The sequence below is a fragment of the Aethalodelphis obliquidens genome, unplaced genomic scaffold (assembly GCF_003676395.1).
Source record: "Aethalodelphis obliquidens isolate GAN/ISIS:26980383/991018 unplaced genomic scaffold, ASM367639v1 scaffold56, whole genome shotgun sequence".
Lineage (NCBI taxonomy): Eukaryota > Metazoa > Chordata > Mammalia > Artiodactyla > Delphinidae > Aethalodelphis > Aethalodelphis obliquidens.
Genome location: NW_020838000.1, coordinates 11,173,592 through 11,192,313, shown reverse-complemented (window position 1 = coordinate 11,192,313; position 18,722 = coordinate 11,173,592). Strand labels below are relative to the sequence as shown.

The 18,722-nt window shown below is 37.2% G+C and overlaps 1 protein-coding gene across 1 annotated transcript in view; it reads right to left on the bottom strand.

Annotated features, from left to right (window-relative positions):
• COL6A5 (collagen type VI alpha 5 chain) overlaps window positions 1-18,722 on the bottom strand; it is a 107,382-nt gene that overhangs the window by 24,570 nt on the left and 64,090 nt on the right. The window contains exons 32-37 of the mRNA XM_027086596.1: window positions 15,335-15,822; window positions 12,316-12,409; window positions 11,117-11,770; window positions 8,118-8,195; window positions 5,362-5,374; window positions 2,141-2,349 (exon numbers count right to left, since the gene is read on the bottom strand). Of these exons, the coding sequence (XP_026942397.1) occupies window positions 2,141-2,349; window positions 5,362-5,374; window positions 8,118-8,195; window positions 11,117-11,770; window positions 12,316-12,409; window positions 15,335-15,822 (1,536 nt within the window). The remainder of the gene's footprint in view (window positions 1-2,140; window positions 2,350-5,361; window positions 5,375-8,117; window positions 8,196-11,116; window positions 11,771-12,315; window positions 12,410-15,334; window positions 15,823-18,722) is intronic.

The following is an 18,722-nucleotide window of genomic DNA, read 5'->3' as shown; positions in this document are numbered from 1 at the left end:
ATAAATTGTCTTTGAGCTGCTGTAAGGAGTGGAGAGGGCCAGGAAAGGTGATGCAATTAAGGATGAACTTGGAAACTGGAGTAGGGAGGAAGAAGCAAGGGAGAGGCCTAGGTAGAAAGATAGTGGTTGTGTTTCTTGTGAAAGAGAGTGATACACAACTCATTGCCAGCCCACAGTACTCTGGGAACTCTAAAAATTTCTTAAATGGTTAAGATTCTTGACTTCTCCAGGACTCTCCATTTAAGGGCACAAAAATCAGCCCTTGGCCATAAGAATCACATTATAAATGAGTGATAAGCATAGCATGTGGAAGCTCTTATGGAAGTTATCAATCTCTTTATTTGTGCTATACATCTGGAACGTGTATCAAAGCTCATCTCTTAGCGACTGGATAAAATATCTGAACTACAATTTACTCTCCTTGAGGATGGCACATTATACAGAAAGTTCTCAGCGGCTTTTGACAACTAGCTAGCAATGATTTTAAAAAGAAAAAAAAAGAAAGAAAGGAATAGTATGAAGTCCCTAGACAACACTGATGATCTGAGACTCAGATTTATTGTAAAGGATAAAAATACATATATATTATCCTTAGATCTGAGACTCTGTTTCCAGGCAATCACAACTCAACATAATCCTCCACAGAACTCCCAACACTTCAATCCACTGCAAGAGAAATTGGGTGTGGTGGGTGTAACAGCAAATTGACATTTTTTTCCTATAGAGCCATGCAACAATTATTTCTGCAGCCAAATTGACCCTTAAACTGGTTATGAGTATCTTGATATCCAGACATCTGAAAAACCAAATGAAAAGTATTTCTATTGCTATTGAACAACGGTCATTAAAGATGGCTGCAAAGATGAGTTTCTCCTTTGTTCCCTTAAATATCCAATTAATTCAGTCTTTCTTGAAAAGTTTCACACTTCTAAATTATTAGAATTTAAAATGCTTACTACTAACAATACTGTCACAAATGACAATTTCGTATTCCAACTCTGCCAAAATAACTTCTCTTTTTCTTTTATTTTTCTTCCAAAACCAAACCATAATAAATTCCTATGCCTTGAGGGCTGTTGTAATTCCCATATCGTTAAAATGAATACCCCAAATTAATTGCATCCATTAAGAAGAACAAATTTTGTATTTTCTTCTTTAAGTTATGTCTATATAATGATGAAAACCTGTTTTAAATAAGAAATCACACACTTGAATGCCTTAATGCCAAGGAACTACATACATCCAGGTTTACTTCATTACTATTTTTTTACTAAAAAAAGTCTTATTTTTCAACTAATGATTGACTCTAATTCTCAAGTCTAGCTTCTATAAAGGAAAGTTTAGCTGCTTTAAAGACAAAATTCAAACATGTATATTTCAGAAATGGGGGGAAATATGGGGACATCAGTGTTGAACCCAAGGAAAAGAACATTTATTTATCCAAGGAAATTACTAAGAATGAATATTATGAGATTGGCCGCCTTTTCTTTCAAACTTGCATATTCTAACATCACACATGATACTTACGACATAATGCTTTAAATGCTGGCATTCTGGCCAAATGAGCATTTTGGGAGACTCTAGATACATAGATGGAATAGCTGAATAGTGTGTTTAGAATGCCCACCCTTTCAAATGAAAATACAGCCAAAATTCTATGATCTGATTTGTTTGAAACTATTAAATCCTGACAAAAAGCATTACTGCTTTGCCATTAAAATGTATAGAGTATAGAGTGGGGTAGTTTATTTTATTTCCAGTTAAAAAACCTTACACCTTCTCATGCAATCACAAATTCTGGGGCACTGGTCAGGCCAACTTTTAAAAGTTCCTCCTTTGCTATGTTATTCTCTGTAGTACCTCCTTCTACATCACACTAACCTAAATTGTGGTTTCTAGACAAACCTTAAGTTTGGTGAGCATATCAGTGACATTTCTTAGAGCTTATCAGTGATTTCCAGAGTGGTGCCTGTGACCATTTAAATCTTCAGATCAAATAAAAGCTGCAGTTGTAGCCACCATCTTGAACTTGAAGAAAGTTGCTTTTTATACCCACCTTATTTATTTGATTCTCTATTAGTGTTAAAAGATGAGGATCCAGTTATTTCTAAATTACCGTTATAACTTTTCATTTCCTTACCAGCAGTGAGACTTGCAATTTCTTCAGAATCCTGATCTTTTTCATATTTAGTTGTTAATTTCTGTGGCATAAACATTTGGCTTGGAATGTAAGCCAGATGGTCACTTCCACTGTCTTCCAACACAAAAGATGAATCTCTGCCCACACTAAATTCCTGGCCAATGAAGCTGTTCTCTCCTGAAGAAATATCTTGTTGCTCAGGGGTAAATCTAGAAGATAAAAGGGAAAGTTTTAGGTGAACCTATATAACTTTGGGAAATACAACTAAAATATCACAAACATTTAATATAGTTAATTATTTCTTAGAAGAAAGACAATTGGGTGATAAAAATTTATTTCAATCAAATAATTTATTATACTACAGGGGAATTCTACTAAACATGTAAAGAAGAACTAATACCTATCCTTCTCAAACTATTCCAAAAAATTCAAGAGGACGGAACACTCCCAAATTCATTCTACAAGGCCACCAGTACCCTGAAACCAAAACCAGACAAAGACACTACAAAGAAAGAAAATTACATGTCAATATCTTAGATGAGTACAGATGCAAAAATCCTCAACAAAATATTAGCAGAATGAATCCAAATCCGAATGTATTAGAGGATCATACACTGTGTCAAGTTGGATTTATTCCAGGGACACAAGAATGGTTCAAGATACATAAATCAATTAGTGTGATATGCCACATTAAAAAAAGGAAGGACAAAAATTACATGATCATCTCAATATATGCAGAAAAAGCATTTGACAAAATTCAACCTCCATTCATGATAAAAACTCTCATCAAAGTGGGTACAGAAGGAACATATCTCAGCATAATTAAAGACCATTTATGGCAAATCCACAGCTAACATATGCAGTGGTGGAAAGCTGAAAGGTTTTCCTCTAAATTTAGGGACAAGATAAGGCTATTTAACCACTTCTATTTAACAGTTTTGGAAGTCCTAGCCACAGCAATCAGATAAGAAAAAGAAATAAAAGGCATTCAAATTGGAAGGGAAGAAATAAAACTGTCCCTATTTGCAGATGGCATGATACTTTATATAGATACCCTAAAGTCTCTACCCAAAAACTATTAGAACCAATAAATGAATTAAGCAAAGTCACAGGACACAAGATTAATATACAGAAATCTGTTGCTTTCCTCTACACTAATAATGAACTATCAGAAAGAGAGAGTGAAAAACCAATCCCATTTAAAATCTCTTCGTGTGCTTCCCTGGTGGTGCAGTGGTTGAGAATCTGCCTGCCAATGCAGGGGATATGGGTTCGAGCCCTGGTCTGGGAAGATCCCACATGCCATGGAGCAACAGGGTCCATGAGCCACAACTACTGAGCCTGTGCATCTGGAGCCTGTGCTCCGCAACAAGAGAGGCCACAACAGTGAGAGGCCCGCCCACCACAATAAAGAGTGGCCCCCGCTTGCCACAACTAGAGAAAGCCCTCACACAGAAACGAAGATCCAACACAGCCAAAAATAATAAATAAATAAATTTATTAAAAAACAAATCACTTTGAAAAGAATAAAATACCAAGGAGGTAAAAGACCCATACTCTGAAAACAATAAAACATTGATAAAGGAAATTAAAGATGATACAAAGAAATAGAAAGATATCCTGTGCCCTTAGATTGAAAGAATTAATATTGCTAAAATGACCATACTACCCAAAGGAGATTTAATGCAATTCCTAACAAAATATCCATGAAATTTTTCACAGAACTAGAACAAATAATCCTAAGATTCATATGAAACCACAAAAGACGCTGAATTTCCAAAGCAAGGTTGAAAAAAAGAACAAAGCTGGAGATACCATCCTCCCAGACTTCAGACTATACTACAGAGCTACAGTAATCAAAACAGCAAGGTACTGGCACAAAAACAGATACAGAGATCAATGGAACAGAATAGAGAGCCCAGAAATAAGCCCACACACTTATGGTCACTTAACCTAGCTATGACAAAAGAGGCAAGAATATCCAATGGAGAAAAGACAGTCTCTTCAATAAGTGGTGCTGGGAAAACTGGACAGCTACACGTAAAACAACGAAATTAGAACACTTTCTTACACCATATACACAAATAAACTCAAAATAGATTAAAGACCTAAATGTAAGACCAGAAGCCACAAAATTCCTACAAGAGAATATAGGCAAAACATTCTCTGACATAAATCGCAAGCAATATTTTTTTTTGTCTCTGCCTCCTAAAGCAAAAGAAATAAAAGCAAAAATAAAGAAATGGGACCTATTAAACTTAAAAGCTTTTGCACAGCAAAGGAAACAACTGAAAAAACTAAAAGACAACCTATGGTGTGGGAGAAAATATTTGCAAATGATATGACTGATAAGGGGTTAATATTCAAAAGAGATAAATAGCTCATACAACTCAATATAAAAAAAAACAATTAAAAAATGGGCAAAAGAGCTAAATAGAAATTTCTCCAAAGAAGACATACAAATGGCCAGTAGGCACATGGAAAGATGCTCAGCATTGCTAATTATCAGAGAAATACAAACCAAAACCACAATGAGATAGCTCCTCACACCTGTCAGAATGGCTATCATCAAAAAGTCTACAAATAACAAATGTTGGTGAGGATGAGGATGTGGAGAAAATGGAACCCTGTATACTGTTGGCAGGAATGTAAATTGGTGCAGCGATTATGGAAAACAGTATGGATGTTCCTTAAAAAACTAAAAATAGAGCTACCATATGATCCAGCAATTCGCATCCTGGGCATACATCCGAAGAAACACAAACACTAATTTGAAAAAATATATGAACCCCAATGTTCATAGCAGCACTATTTACAATAGCCAATACATGGAAGCAACCCAAGTGTCCATCAACAGATGATTGGCTTAAGAAGATGTGGTATATATATTAAATAGAATATTACTTAGCCATAAAAAAGAATGAATTATTGCCATTTGAAGCAACAGGGATGGACCTAGAGAATATTACACTTAGTTAAGTAAGTCAGAGAGAGAAAGACAAATACTGTATGATATCACTTATATGTGGAATTAAAAAATAATACAAATGAATGTATATAGCAAAACAGAAACAGACTCACAGATACAGAGAACAGACTAGTGGTTACCAGAGGGGAGAGAGTGCGGGGGGAGGAGCAGGTTAGGGGTAAGGGATTAAGAAATATAAACTACTGTGTATAAAATAGATAAGCAACAAGGATATTTTGTATAGCACAGGGACTTATAGCCATTATCTTGTAATAACTTTTAATTGAGTATAATCTATAAAAGTACTGAATCATTCTGCTGTACTCCTGAAACTCATATAATATTGTAAATCAACTATACTTCATTTTTTTAAAAAAGCATATACTGATACATTTGTGTAAATTCCCATTTATCCTTCCCTTTCTTGCCATCTGCTTATAGCCTGTGAAACACTACTTTGGACTAAATCAAGTCTGATTTGTCACAGAGTTTTAGATAAATGACAAGAAACTCATAGGTTACTTGGGACAAGCAAATAATGTGTCTCAGTTTGATATCAATCTCCACAGAAAATGTAGAAAATAGTCATTTAATCTACCATCAACTTCTCTGAGAAGAATAAAACTATATAAAATATATCTCATTGACACCATGCTTCCTGAAATGGTGTCTACATTTGTATTCTTTGGAGTAAGAATGATAGTTTGAAAATATTGTGTTTTTATATAGGTGACGGTAAAAAACATATTCAATATAAGTTTATTCTTATTCTATTAATGCACCTTTATGCAATTTCAAGTCCATGTTTATGTTTGCATTGATACTGTTGTTTGGCACCTGGTGGTACTACTTTAACTGTTGAGAGTTAATGAGGAAAGGAAATAAAGTCAGACGTAATATTATCAACAATACATTCACACCAAGTAAAAGCCAAATGATACAATGACTAGAGTGGGAATGATCGTTTTGCAGTAGTGCAGGTGAAGACAAGTGCTGGGGAATCAAGCACTCACAGAACTGAGTGGGCAAGCTGAGAGCAGAGGTGACTCTGCAGCATGCATCATGTTTTACACATTTTACCAATATGCACCATATTATTAAAAAAATTTTATTGAAACATAGTTAATTTACAATGTTCTGTTAGCTTCAGGTATACAGTAAAGTGATTCATTTATACATACATATATATGTGTATATATACACATATATATGTATATTTTTCAGATTCTTTTCCATTATAGGTTATTACAAGATATTGAGTATAGTTCTCTGTGTAGTCCTTGTAGTTTACCTATTTTATATATAGTAGTATGTATATGTTAATCCCAAACTCCTAATTTATCCCCCTCCCCTGAACCTTTCCCCTTTGGTAACTGTAAGTTTATTTTCTAAGTCTGTGAGTCTATTTCTCTTTTATAAATAAGTTCATTTGTATCATTTTTTTAGATTCCACATATAAGCAATATCATATGATATTTGTCTTTCTCTGTCTGACTTACTTCACTTAGTATGATAATCTCTAGGTCCATCCATGTTGCTGCAAATGGCATTATTTCATTTTTTACGACTGAGTAATATTCCAGTGTGTGTGTGTGTGTGTGTGTGTGTGTGTGTGTGTGTGTGTGTGTGTGTATTATATCTTCTTTATCCATTCATCTGTTGATGGACATTTAGGCTCTTTATATGCTTGTTTATAAAATTTCTTTTTTTAGTTTTTAGGAATTCTCTTTTGGCTAAGCAGAATCATCTAATACATTAAATTACTGTTTTAAATTTGTGCCTTACTGAGTTTCCTTGGGTTTGATGTACAAATTTATTTTTGTTTGATAGTTGCATAGGAACGATACACGTATGGTATTTGCAGCTAGATTTGTGTTTGTACATGTTAAAATATTATATTAAAATGTAGTCCTGTAAGAATCAATTTTCCTTTAAATAAGAGTATTGTTTATTCCATGTTGGGAAACACTGCTTCACAGGACATCAGTGCCATATTGTCCTTCAGAAGGTGTGAGCTGCTGGACGCTTCCTTGTTAAACTACTAAGTATAAATGAAACCTGATATGAGAGGAACATGTATTTGCATGAATTCTGAGGAACATTTCATCTTGCCATTTTGGATATATGGGATTTATGGGAAAGACCGCATCTATTTTGAGAAGCTCTTTGCTTAATTGCAATCTGATGGGACAGGGCCATTATGGGCTAACTCTGGGCTTTCACAGGCTGTAGTCAGGGATCCAAGCTTGGTGAAATATAGAGAAAAGCACAGAGCAACCAAATGGGCCATTCTCATTCTGTTTGAGGTTCAAGTCCATTCAGATTAATTATTTATATTTTCACTCAAGATAAAATTTTAAAGAAAATTATTTACATGTGCAATGATATTGTGGGGTCTTTCATGCTGTTTTGGGAATGAAACAATGAATCACATGGAATCCCATACTTCAGTAAGACAAGACATTGGGATAAACTGTAATAAGTGCCTCAGCAGAGGTGTAAAAAGTTATTAAAAAAGGAAAAAATGTGGATTTTGACTGAGTGTAAAGATGGGCTTTGAAGAGGAGACAGGTTTAATCAGGGCCATGAACAATGGGTAGGGTTTCACTGGAAGAAACAGGATCCCAGGCAGTGTGACCAGAGCTCCAGGTGGGTGAACTCCTGGACCTCTGATCACACAAGGCAGACAAGAGTCCAGTGTGGCCAGAACTCAGAGCTTATGATGGGGAGAGATGAGAAGTAAAGTTGAGGTGGGTTGAGACTGAATTCTGGGGTAAATTTCTGAGGAAACCATGAATTTTAAAGCAAAATTGTAATAAGCTCATGAGGATGTTATAAAAACATCAATCCTGAAAGCATGCTTGTGTGCAACTTCTGCTACAGAAAATGGAATACATGAAGAGCCTTTCCTTCAGGGACCTTATCTGCCATCAGGCAGTTACACACCCCTCAGTCAATCCATAGTCACTTGTAAATATCAGAGCTTTCTAACTCACAGGAGATTGATACTTTGATTATCCTCTTCCTTTGAATTGATGAGTCTGCAGATGTTCTCAAGCATCAGTGGTGGGTACTGATTGAATCCTCCTATTGAGAGAGGAAAATTATAGTTAGATTTTTAAACTAGAAATTGTATTTGCTAGGGAAAGAGAACTCCAATAGGAATCTTCTTGAAGCAATAAATGTCACTAAAGTATTTCAGCACAATTTGGCTTGGGTGAGAACAGAAAATAGTAGCAACTAGAAATAGCATTCAGAATTTGATTTTAACATTTTGCAGCCAAAAAATTACTGGGATCATGGAAACAGACCTCCTCAAATTGTTCATTTAAGGGTTAATTGTGATGCAGAGACACGATTTCCATATGTTCAGGCTAACATAATTTTATTCTGATCCTATAATACTTTTTTACTCAGACTTATGCTAATAGAAAAAGTAATATTTTAATACATGATGCTATTTCTGTGCTTCTGCACCAATTAACACTGATTTCCTAGGAGGAAAATAATCACAGGAAAGATTTTAGCTAACTGACCTAAATAATATGTTCCTTTACCTCTTTCTATTGTTGTTCTATAAACTGTGGAATACTGAGAAATATATAATTTTCCCCTCATTCAGGAAAATAAATAGGTTTTAGTGAAAGGAAATCTTTGACCATTGAATGATCGAAGACTCTGTGAAAATATCTCACAGAATGTTTATGGTTTTATAATAATCATATTTCTCTTGTTCTAAGATGAGCATTTTTTTCTATTTCTCTGAAATGAGACTATGTCTTCTAATCAATTGCAGTTGACAGTTGCTATTGGTGAGGAAGGAATCGTGATGCCATTGTTATCGCCTGTACGTGTGGGAACAACAAACGTGCCAGCACCAAAACTTGTAGAATTGGGGTCAGCAGTTTAGAAAAAATTTCCGGAAGTATTAGTAAAGGAGACTTTTAACCTCTACAAACCAAGTGGTTATGGGAAGACAGTGAATTGGATGTGTTTAACAACATTGCTCAGATGGAAATCAAAAGTAAGCTAGCTCTAATAATTGCAAAGCCTAATTTAAGAGCCTAGTTTTGTGTTATTTCATAGAGTCTTTTTAAAGTACTGCTCTATTGGAGTGCATTGACATATACACACTACTATACATAAAATGGATAACTAATAAGGACCTACTGTATAGCACAGGGAACTCTTCTCAATACTCTGTGATGACCTGTATGGGAAAAGAATCTTAAAAAGAGTGGATTTATTATATGTATGGCTGATTCACTTTGCTGTGCAGCAGGAGCTGGCACGGCATTTTAAATCAACTATACTCCAACAAAAATTAAATTAAAAAAAGATTTTCTAAAAAAATCCATCATCGATCTTGATGGTATAAAGAAAAATATTGCATGGGAAAAGATGGATATCAATGACTCTGAGTCAAGAAAGAACTCACAAAAGTCAAATTTTGACTAGAAGAAGTTTTAGGAATGCCTTAACCAAGTGTATTTCACATATATTCCCTTTTTATGTACGCACGAGAGTGACATATCATAGTCTGTCTAAAAGAACTCTTTTGAAGACTATAAAATAAAAAAACTCTAACAGGAATGTCAGTATCAACATTTAACTGGAAGCACTTTTTCTTTCATTTTTCATAATACAATGGTGCATTATACAATGGAAGGCATTTAGAGTTAAAGAAATAACATGATATTCCCAAAGGGGTAATTACTGGATTCTTCAGTTGAATATGAGTCACAGGAGAAAGGGGAAACTCCTTCTGCAATGAAGAGTGAACTTCCAAGTGAACTTGGAAGAGTGAACTTCCAAGACGTTGTCACTATGGTGGTATTGAAGATTCCTTGGTGGAATCTTCCTGGGGTGGAAGACTCCTACGGTGGTGGGATTGGTTCCAACAGAACCTAACTCTACACTTGTCAGATTCCCAGAAAGAAAAGGTTCAGCTCTGATTCCATGGGATCCTCTAGAGCAGGATTTCTCAACCTCAATGCTATTGACATTTTGGGCTGGATTGTTCTTTGCTGTGGGGGGCGCCCTGTGCATTGTAGGATATTTAGCAGCATCCTTGGTCTCTACCCACTAAATACCAGTAGTATCCTCTCTCTTAGTTCTGACAACCAAAATTGTCTCCAGATATTTCCAAATGTCATCTGGGGGGCAAAATCATCCCCAGTTGAGAACCACCTCTATAGAAAGAGCATTTCTCACACCACTTGCAGTGAAGGACAAGGTATTTTTATTTCTAGCCTTTTGCAGACTGATACTTTTGGTTTACATCTTGTTCAATGAGACAATGTCCACTGTTTATACACTTGTATAATGTGGCAATGTCACATTGCTTTAAAAGTTTCTAGATGCTTATTCTCAGTTTCTGTATTTCTTTCTACTCATCAGTTTATGGACTAACATGGTCCAATGGGTAACACTTTGTAGTGCATTGGCCTAGAACCTTTCTACTCAAAGTGTGATCTGTGGACCAGAAGCATTGACATCACTGAAGAACCTGTTAGAAATGCAGAATATTAGGCTCCATCCTACAGATACTGAATCAGAACCTCCATTTTAACAAGATTCCTGTGTGGTCTGTATGCTCAGACTCTTTGGGAGTAGCACTCTCACACAGGTCTCCAGGGTACTCCAAGGTTGGAAATAAACCAGATGTAGCAGGGAAAACTTTTATTTAAATGCTCAACCTGGAGACCACCTAAGAGCTGCTAGAACTTCTTTACGTTGAGCAAGTGAAGTTCAGGAGATCTCCAGTCACTCTGTTCCTTCTAGTGCTGAGATTTTGGCTAAGAGACATTATATCATGAAAAAGGTCTCACTGCATTATGACCAAAGCATAAACAGGGTATAACCAAGATGTGTCCTATTCCTGTCCCCTTTTCACCATCTAATTCACATATTTTGGTTAGCTATAGATACAGAGGTATGTTAGGTTATCAATACTACTAACAAACACTAATTTATTAAAACAAAGAGAAAACAAAATAGTGACTTACGTCTAACTGAGTACACAAATGGCTTTAAAAACTTCACAGCGTAATCCAGGTTTGGTTTATGAATTCTCCCAAGCTGTATCAGATGGTGATCAAGTGGGTGGCTGGCCAGCTCCTCCATGTCCTCCTTATGTGTAGAGCCCAGAGAAATCACAAATATGACATAGCCTTGACACTTGGCCCTCAGAGCCATCTTCTTTAAGAATTCCTTTCTCTCATGATTTCCTCCAGCAGAGACTACAAAGATGACTCTATGTTTTCTCAGTTTGGGTGTTCCTGGGAAGAGATACTCCACAGCCCACAGTAGGGCACGGCCAATGGTGGATTCTCCATTTAGCTGTTGGAGGTAAGTCTGGATGTGCCTCTTCATTAGAGCTTGATTGTCATAAGTTGTAAACTCAAACTCTGTTTTTACCGCATCTTTCTTCCTCCCATCCCAAGGAGAGTAGCTCAACAAGGCAATCCTATCACCAGAGTCTGAGGTTACAGGGTCTGAGGCAATATCAAAGTTGTCAAGCATTGAGCTTACCAAGGCTTTGACATCCTTAAACTCATCACTTGCTATATTCCTAGAATTGTCTAAGAGGAAGGCGACATCCATGTATGAATTTTCAGGTAAGAAAATCTCTTTCTTGCAAGTATTTGGAAAGCATTTATCTGAAAACACATAGAGACTTATCATTGGTTCAATGTTGGCACAAGAAGACACTGTTGTTTGAGATCTTCAAGTGAAAAGGGACTGATTACCAAAAATTAATCATCTGATCAATACCTCTTCAATCTCACATCATTTAAATTAATAAGGAATTTTCAACATCCCCATAATTTCTGTGGCCACTAGCAGACGATTTGGGAATGTCTTTGTTGAAAGCAGATGTAAGTAAGATGTATACTTAAAGTGTATAAGACATGTCCAAACTCTTTTAGAAAATATTTTAAATATTTTAGAAGCTTTTGATACAAACTATCAAATTGTCCCCAGGAAAAGCCGAATCAATTGGGATAATCTTCTAAACCAATTTTCACATTCTATGGAAACTTCAAACATTACAGAGATTGAAACTCTGACATATGGTGTTGAAAGATCGGAAAACTTAGAATCTACAATCAAAAATATAATTCTTTGATAAAGGTAGATTTAATAACTCACCCAGAAGGCATTTAAGTGTTTCAGCACAATAAATTCTTCTCATTAGTCTTACCATAGCAAAGAGTACAGTGCCGAAGTCTTTCTAATGGTTCATATTCCCCATTTGGAGGAACAGGAAGCACCTGAAATGTTCCCGTGTTGTCAAACTGCATCGAAAAAGAAGTATATGCTTACTTGCTCATTTTCTTTAGTCATCATCAGTAATACACTGTGCACACACTTTAAGAGTTTGAAAAACACCTAACTAATCACCATCACCTTGCATTGTAGCCCATTGCTCTATTCAGTGCAACTTTATGCATACACACACACACACACACACACACACACACACACACACACACACTATCCCCCCTTGATCCTAAACATAACCCAAGGAAGCATATAGAACAGGTATGAGCAACCCAATTTTATGATGAGGAAACTACCACAAGTTAACCACAAGATTCACCCACTGGGGTAGATATTAATATCTCATTCTTATCTCCAAACCCGTAATTCTGCACTGAATTTTCACACACCTCTGATTATGCATCAGCTGTTTATGTACTATACATCAGTTTCTGGGGTTGGGTCTTGCAGAAATTTTACATTCACAAGTTTCCTTTAGCCTCTTTAAGTAGTGATTCCAACTATTTCCAACCAATCACACTATCTAGAAGAAGGCATATCTTTCAGATGTCAAGTGGATTTCTCCAATCACAAATTCCAATCAAAAGTTTATTCCATATTACTCAGCCATAAAATAAGTGAAATAATGCCATTTGCAGCAACATGGATGGGCCTAGAGATTATCATACTAAGTGAAGTCAGAAAGAGAAAGACAGATACCATGTGACATCACTAGTGGAATCTAAAATATGACACAAATGAACATATCTACAAAACAGAAATAGACTCCCAGACATAGAGAACAGACTTGTGATTGCCAAGGGGGTGGGAGGGGAGGGACGGATTGGGAATTTGGGATTAGAAGGTGCAAACTATTATATATAGAATGGATAAACAACAAGGTCCTACTGTATAGCAAAGGGAACTATATTCAATATCCTGTGGTAAACCATAATGGAAAAGTATATAAAAGAGAATGTATATGTATGCCTATATATATATATATATGTGTGTGTGTGTGTATACATATATATATATATAACTGAATCACGTTTTGTACAGCAGAAATTAACACAGCATGTAAATCAACTATACTTCAAATTTTAAAAGTTCTATTCCAAAAGGATGTAGACAGAGGACACTAAGTCTATTCAAAATTCTTGGTAGTACACTGCCTGATTTTGTCTGTTTCTTGATTATATTTTTGCTTTGATACTCACTGAGATGGGCAATATATAGCATTCATTCATTCAGACTCAATAACTATATATTGGGCATTTACTCTGTATGAGGCACCATGCAATACAGACAATTTAATTACAATAATAGAAATCTATAATTCCCAGGTGATGAGGGGATCTCTCAATCAACAGAGATGCTCATGCTTTTGTTCTTTCTCCCTTGTGAAATTAAAAGGTAGAAAAACCACCCCCTCTGTTTTTCTGTAAAGTGCTGACTGAGCATTTGGTAATACTTATTATCATCCCAGCCTTATAGTTAGAAAGTAGCTACTACATTCCTACTCTCTAGTTTTTATGAAACTGGATACTTTGGGTGTCATTTTGTGTTTGACCTTGTTGGTCCCCCATGTAAAGATTAACTGCAACCTTGGTAATCAGGAAGTTTATTCACAGGGGTCAACCACATGCTCTTCATTCATCCATGCATTCATTCAACAAATATTTATTGAATGCCTACAATGTTAAATAGGTAATATTCTAGGTGCTGGGGATACAGAAATGAACAAAGCAGATAAAAACTCTATCCTACATTCTAGTGGGGAGACATATACCATAACAAAACCAATAAATAAATTATCTATGTTGGGAAGTAATTATTTTTATAGAAACTACTTCAAATTCCTACAGTCCTTTCTGTCAGGATCTATTCTCCCTATGACTCCTATTTCCAAAATATTCATGGATATCTTACGATTATTGACTCTCTTCATGTTATAGAGGGCTTTTCTTTTTATAGTAGACATGTGTATTTGTGTAAATATAGACCTTTATAGGACTTCCCTGGTGGCGCAGTGGTTGAGAGTCCGCCTGCCAATGCAGGGGACACGGGTTCGTGCCCCGGTCCAGGAAGATCCCACATGCCGCGGAGCGGCTGGGCCCATAAGCCATGGCCGCTGAACCTGCGCGTCCAGAGCCTGTGTTCCGCAACGGGAGAAGCCACAACAGTGAGAGGCCGCGTACCACAAAAAAAAAAAAAAAAAAAAAAAAAAAAGACCTTTATAACCTCTTGGATGACATAATGATTCCACCCAGGTCCAGGAGCATGTATTTCATGGATAATGAGTAGATTTTAAAATAGTTGAACAGTAGTTGGAGAAGTTCTTCAGTTTGCAGGGAGAAAGAGGGAAGCACAGATCCCATGAGAATCTGTGAATCCAAAAGTGATGGAACCTCTCTTGGGAAAAAGGCTCATACCCATCAAAGTTTTACACCTTAAGGGTTCAAAAACCCCATAAACTTCACCCATTACAGGTTAAGTCCAGCTGTTCAATGAGATTCAGCTAGCAGATGACAGATTTGAGAAACACCAGGTTGGCAGAGGGCTGGTAAAGCATTATATTGATAGCCCTATTTCAAATCTTGATTTAGCCACTTAATAGCTGTACAAAATTGAAGAAGTCACTCAAACTCTCTGGGCCTCAGTTTCCTGATTTTTAAATGGAGATAACGTGCATTTACTTCAGAGGGTTGGCAAATGCCTGAGTGTTTATGTAAAGCTCTAGGGACAGTGCCTGGTGCCCAGCAGGACCTGAACAAAGGTGGCTGCTATCATTGGCTACTGTGCTTATTAAAAATTGGATTTCAGACCCTGGCAACAATACAGCTGTGAAAATTGCAAAGGAGGTCAAGAGGCCACATCTGTCCCCATACTCCCCAGTATTCCTGTCCTGCCAGTACTAATATCTTAAAAATAAATACGTTGACCAGGGAAGTACTTACCTCAAAAGCCTCCTCAAGGGAAACTCTTTCATTAAAAGCAAAGACTGCAGGGCTGATATCCAAGGCACTAAACTCCATGGTGGCCGTGATGATGGATGACCTACTGGCAGATTGTCCATTGCTAAAAAACACAGCGACTCTCTGCACGTTGGCTCCTGCTAACATCCGCTTGAAGATGTTCCGAGCCACAAACTTCATCGAGTTACCAATGTCTCGGACTTCTCCGGAGTTTTGATATTTAATTTGGGAAAGAAGCTGGAGGAGTTGCTTCTTACTATGGTAGTCAGACCCACGGATGAGGTAGTTGGTGTCTAAGTCGAAGGAAACCACGACAACTCTTGCTCCCACAGGGCAATTATTTTCCCTGATGTGAAGGTCATTGACAATAGAAATGATGATGTCCCTCGTTTCATTAAATCTCTGCTCTGTGATATCGTAGGACTGGTCCAGGGCAAATACTAGCTCTGTTGGATACACTGGACACTTTTCTACAAAGATGAGAAGCAAAAGTATTAAGTTATTTCACTGGGTCAAAAGCCTTTCCCATTCCCTTTACTCCAGTGAGATAGGTTGACACTGAGGTCTGGGAAAATGCAAGTGTCACGTAAACCCTAGAACCAGAGGTACCCACATGTAAAGGGAGGAAAAGACTCTCCTTTGTTAGCCTGAAGGTGTTACCTAAATACAGAGCTGTGATATTTTGCTATATAATGCTCAGACTTCACTGCCCACCATCATTCTACTATTTAAAAAGAAATTGGAAGGAGTATTTGAGCTGATGGAACTTGCTGTATCTTGATTGTGGTGGTGATTACATGAATCTATGCATGTGTAAAAACCGAACAAAAGAGTGAATTTTACTGTATGGAAAATTTTTAAAGGAAACTATGGCTTATCAGAAAATCTGAAGGTAAGGTAACCCTCTTGCACTGTTGGTGGGAATGTAAATTGATACAGCCACTATGGAGAACTGTATGGAGGTTCCTTAAAAAACTAAAAATAGAATTACTATATGACCCAGCAATCCCACTACTGGGAATATATCCAGAGAAAACCATAATTCAAAAAGAATCATGTAACACAATGTTCACTGCAGCTCTATTTACAATAGCCAGGACATGCAAGCAACCTAAATGCCCATCGACAGATGAATGGATAAAGAAGATGTGGTACATATATACACTGGAATATTACTCAGCCATAAAAAGGAACGAAATTGGGTCATTTGTAGAGACGTGGATGGATCTGGAGACTGTGATACAGAGTGAAGTAAGTCAGAAAGAGAAAAACAAATATTGTATATTAACGCATATATGTGGAACCTAGAAAAATGGTAGAGATGACCAGTTTGCAGGGCAGAAATAGAGACACAGATGTAGAGAACAAACATATGGACACCAAGTGGGGAAAGTGGTGGTGGGGGGTGGTGGTGGTGTGATGAATTGGGGGATTGGGATTGACATGTATATACTAATATGTATAAAATGGATAACTAATAAGAACCTGCTGTATAAAAAATATAAAATTCAAAAAAAAATCTGAAAGTTTATTCTCTTCAAAAATCTTCAGAAATGGGGCTTCCCTGGTGGCGCAGTGGTTGAGAGTCCGCCTGCTGATGCAGGGGTCACAGGTTCGTGCACCGGTCCAGGAAGATCCCACATGCCGTGGAGCGGATGGGCCCGTGAGCCATGGCCGCTGAGCCTGCGCGTCCAGAGCCTGTGCTCTGCAACGGGAGAGGCCACAACAGTGAGAGGCCCACGTACCGCAAAAAAAAAAAAAAAATCTTCAGAAATGATCTACTAATAATGATAAAGTCAGCTGGAAGATTTTCATCCACTTATGTGCAAACATTTATTGAGTATCCACCATGTGAAATGCAGGGTAACATGTGCTGTGAGATACATATGAAGATGAACAAATCCAAGTTTGCCCTCGAGGAACTTGTCTGGGGAAGATCACGATATTGAAAGGTAGAGAGTGATTATTATTCTTCACAGGGATTCAGAGGACAAAGAGGCTGTTTCCAGAGAGAGAGGATTTCAGGGGCTTTGGGATGACAGTGAGGGTGGCAGGAGGAAGGGGGCAGCACAGTGGACCATGGCAGGCTTTCAACAAGCTATTATAAAGATGGGACTGTCTGTAATCTCCAACTCAATCCTAATAGTTTTATGATGACTGCACTTTGGGAATTTCATAGGTAATCTGCCCTATGTATCAAACCAAACTTTTCAAAGTCCTTGTTAAAGTCTGAACACAGGAAGAGAAAATGAAATTATTTAAAAATTAAGCACCCCCTCATCTACATCTACTCTCCCCAACCTAGCTAACTATCAAAATGCATAAAACTCAAAATATAGCATCTCCCCACCATTGTTACCAGTAACAGAAATAGAAGAGGAAGTGTTGATTTTGAGATGTATTTTGAATCAAGACATTTTGCTGTGAAGAAATTTTTAAAATATGCAAGCCAATAATGAAAAAGAAAATGAGAAAAATGGACTATGCCTTATTTCTTAGCCCTATACTAAAAATGATTAATGAAGTGGTAGATAGCATCTTCAGACCTATCATCACAGATTTTCCTAGAAGGCAGCACCAGTTTCCATTTATTTTTAGTCTCTCCCTTTCTTAGTGCCCAGTAGGGTACCTGATAAATTTAATTCAAACCCCTGAAGTTTTACTGAGTGCTTAGATTTACTAAGATTTTTTTTTTTTGGAATAAAGTGAATGGTGCCAAACTTTGGGATGAGCTCAAAGATCCGGTGGATCTATGTCAGCAGGCCTCTAGGAGACCAGGAGCTCTTGGAGTTGACTTAACCGGCTCAGGGGTGACATCATCCGAGGGGTCTAAGGCACCACAGAACACCGACTGTAGTCTAGGCCCCAAGAAGACCATCCTCCATGCTCTGGGTCAGGCTGACGAGTGGTGGGCACATGGAGGTGAAAGCTGTGAATGGAGGTCAGAGAGAGGAAAGGAAACATCACCCGTCCAAGGAGCCAGTGTCCACGGACTCAGCAGCAGATGGAACAACAGAATGGGTCAGGCAGCGAGCAGCCCTGCACTGAATTGCCCAGCAACACAGGACCTACCCCGTGAAGAAAATTAGTTGGAAACTGGCAGGACCTGGAAAGAACAGCAGTGTGAAAGATCTGGGAGCTGGCGGTCAGCATTTTATAGTTAAGTCCAAACATGACACTTAAAATTATAGTCATAATAAGTGTCTGCACAGAAGGAAGAAGTCTCTTTTCCCATGGGGATGAGAGTTCCTTTTTTTTTCCTTTGTGAAGTGTTTATTCAAATATTTTGCCCATTTACTTTTATTTTTTTTTATTTATTGAACTATAGTTGATTTACAGTGTTGTGTTAGTTACAACAAAGTGATTCAGT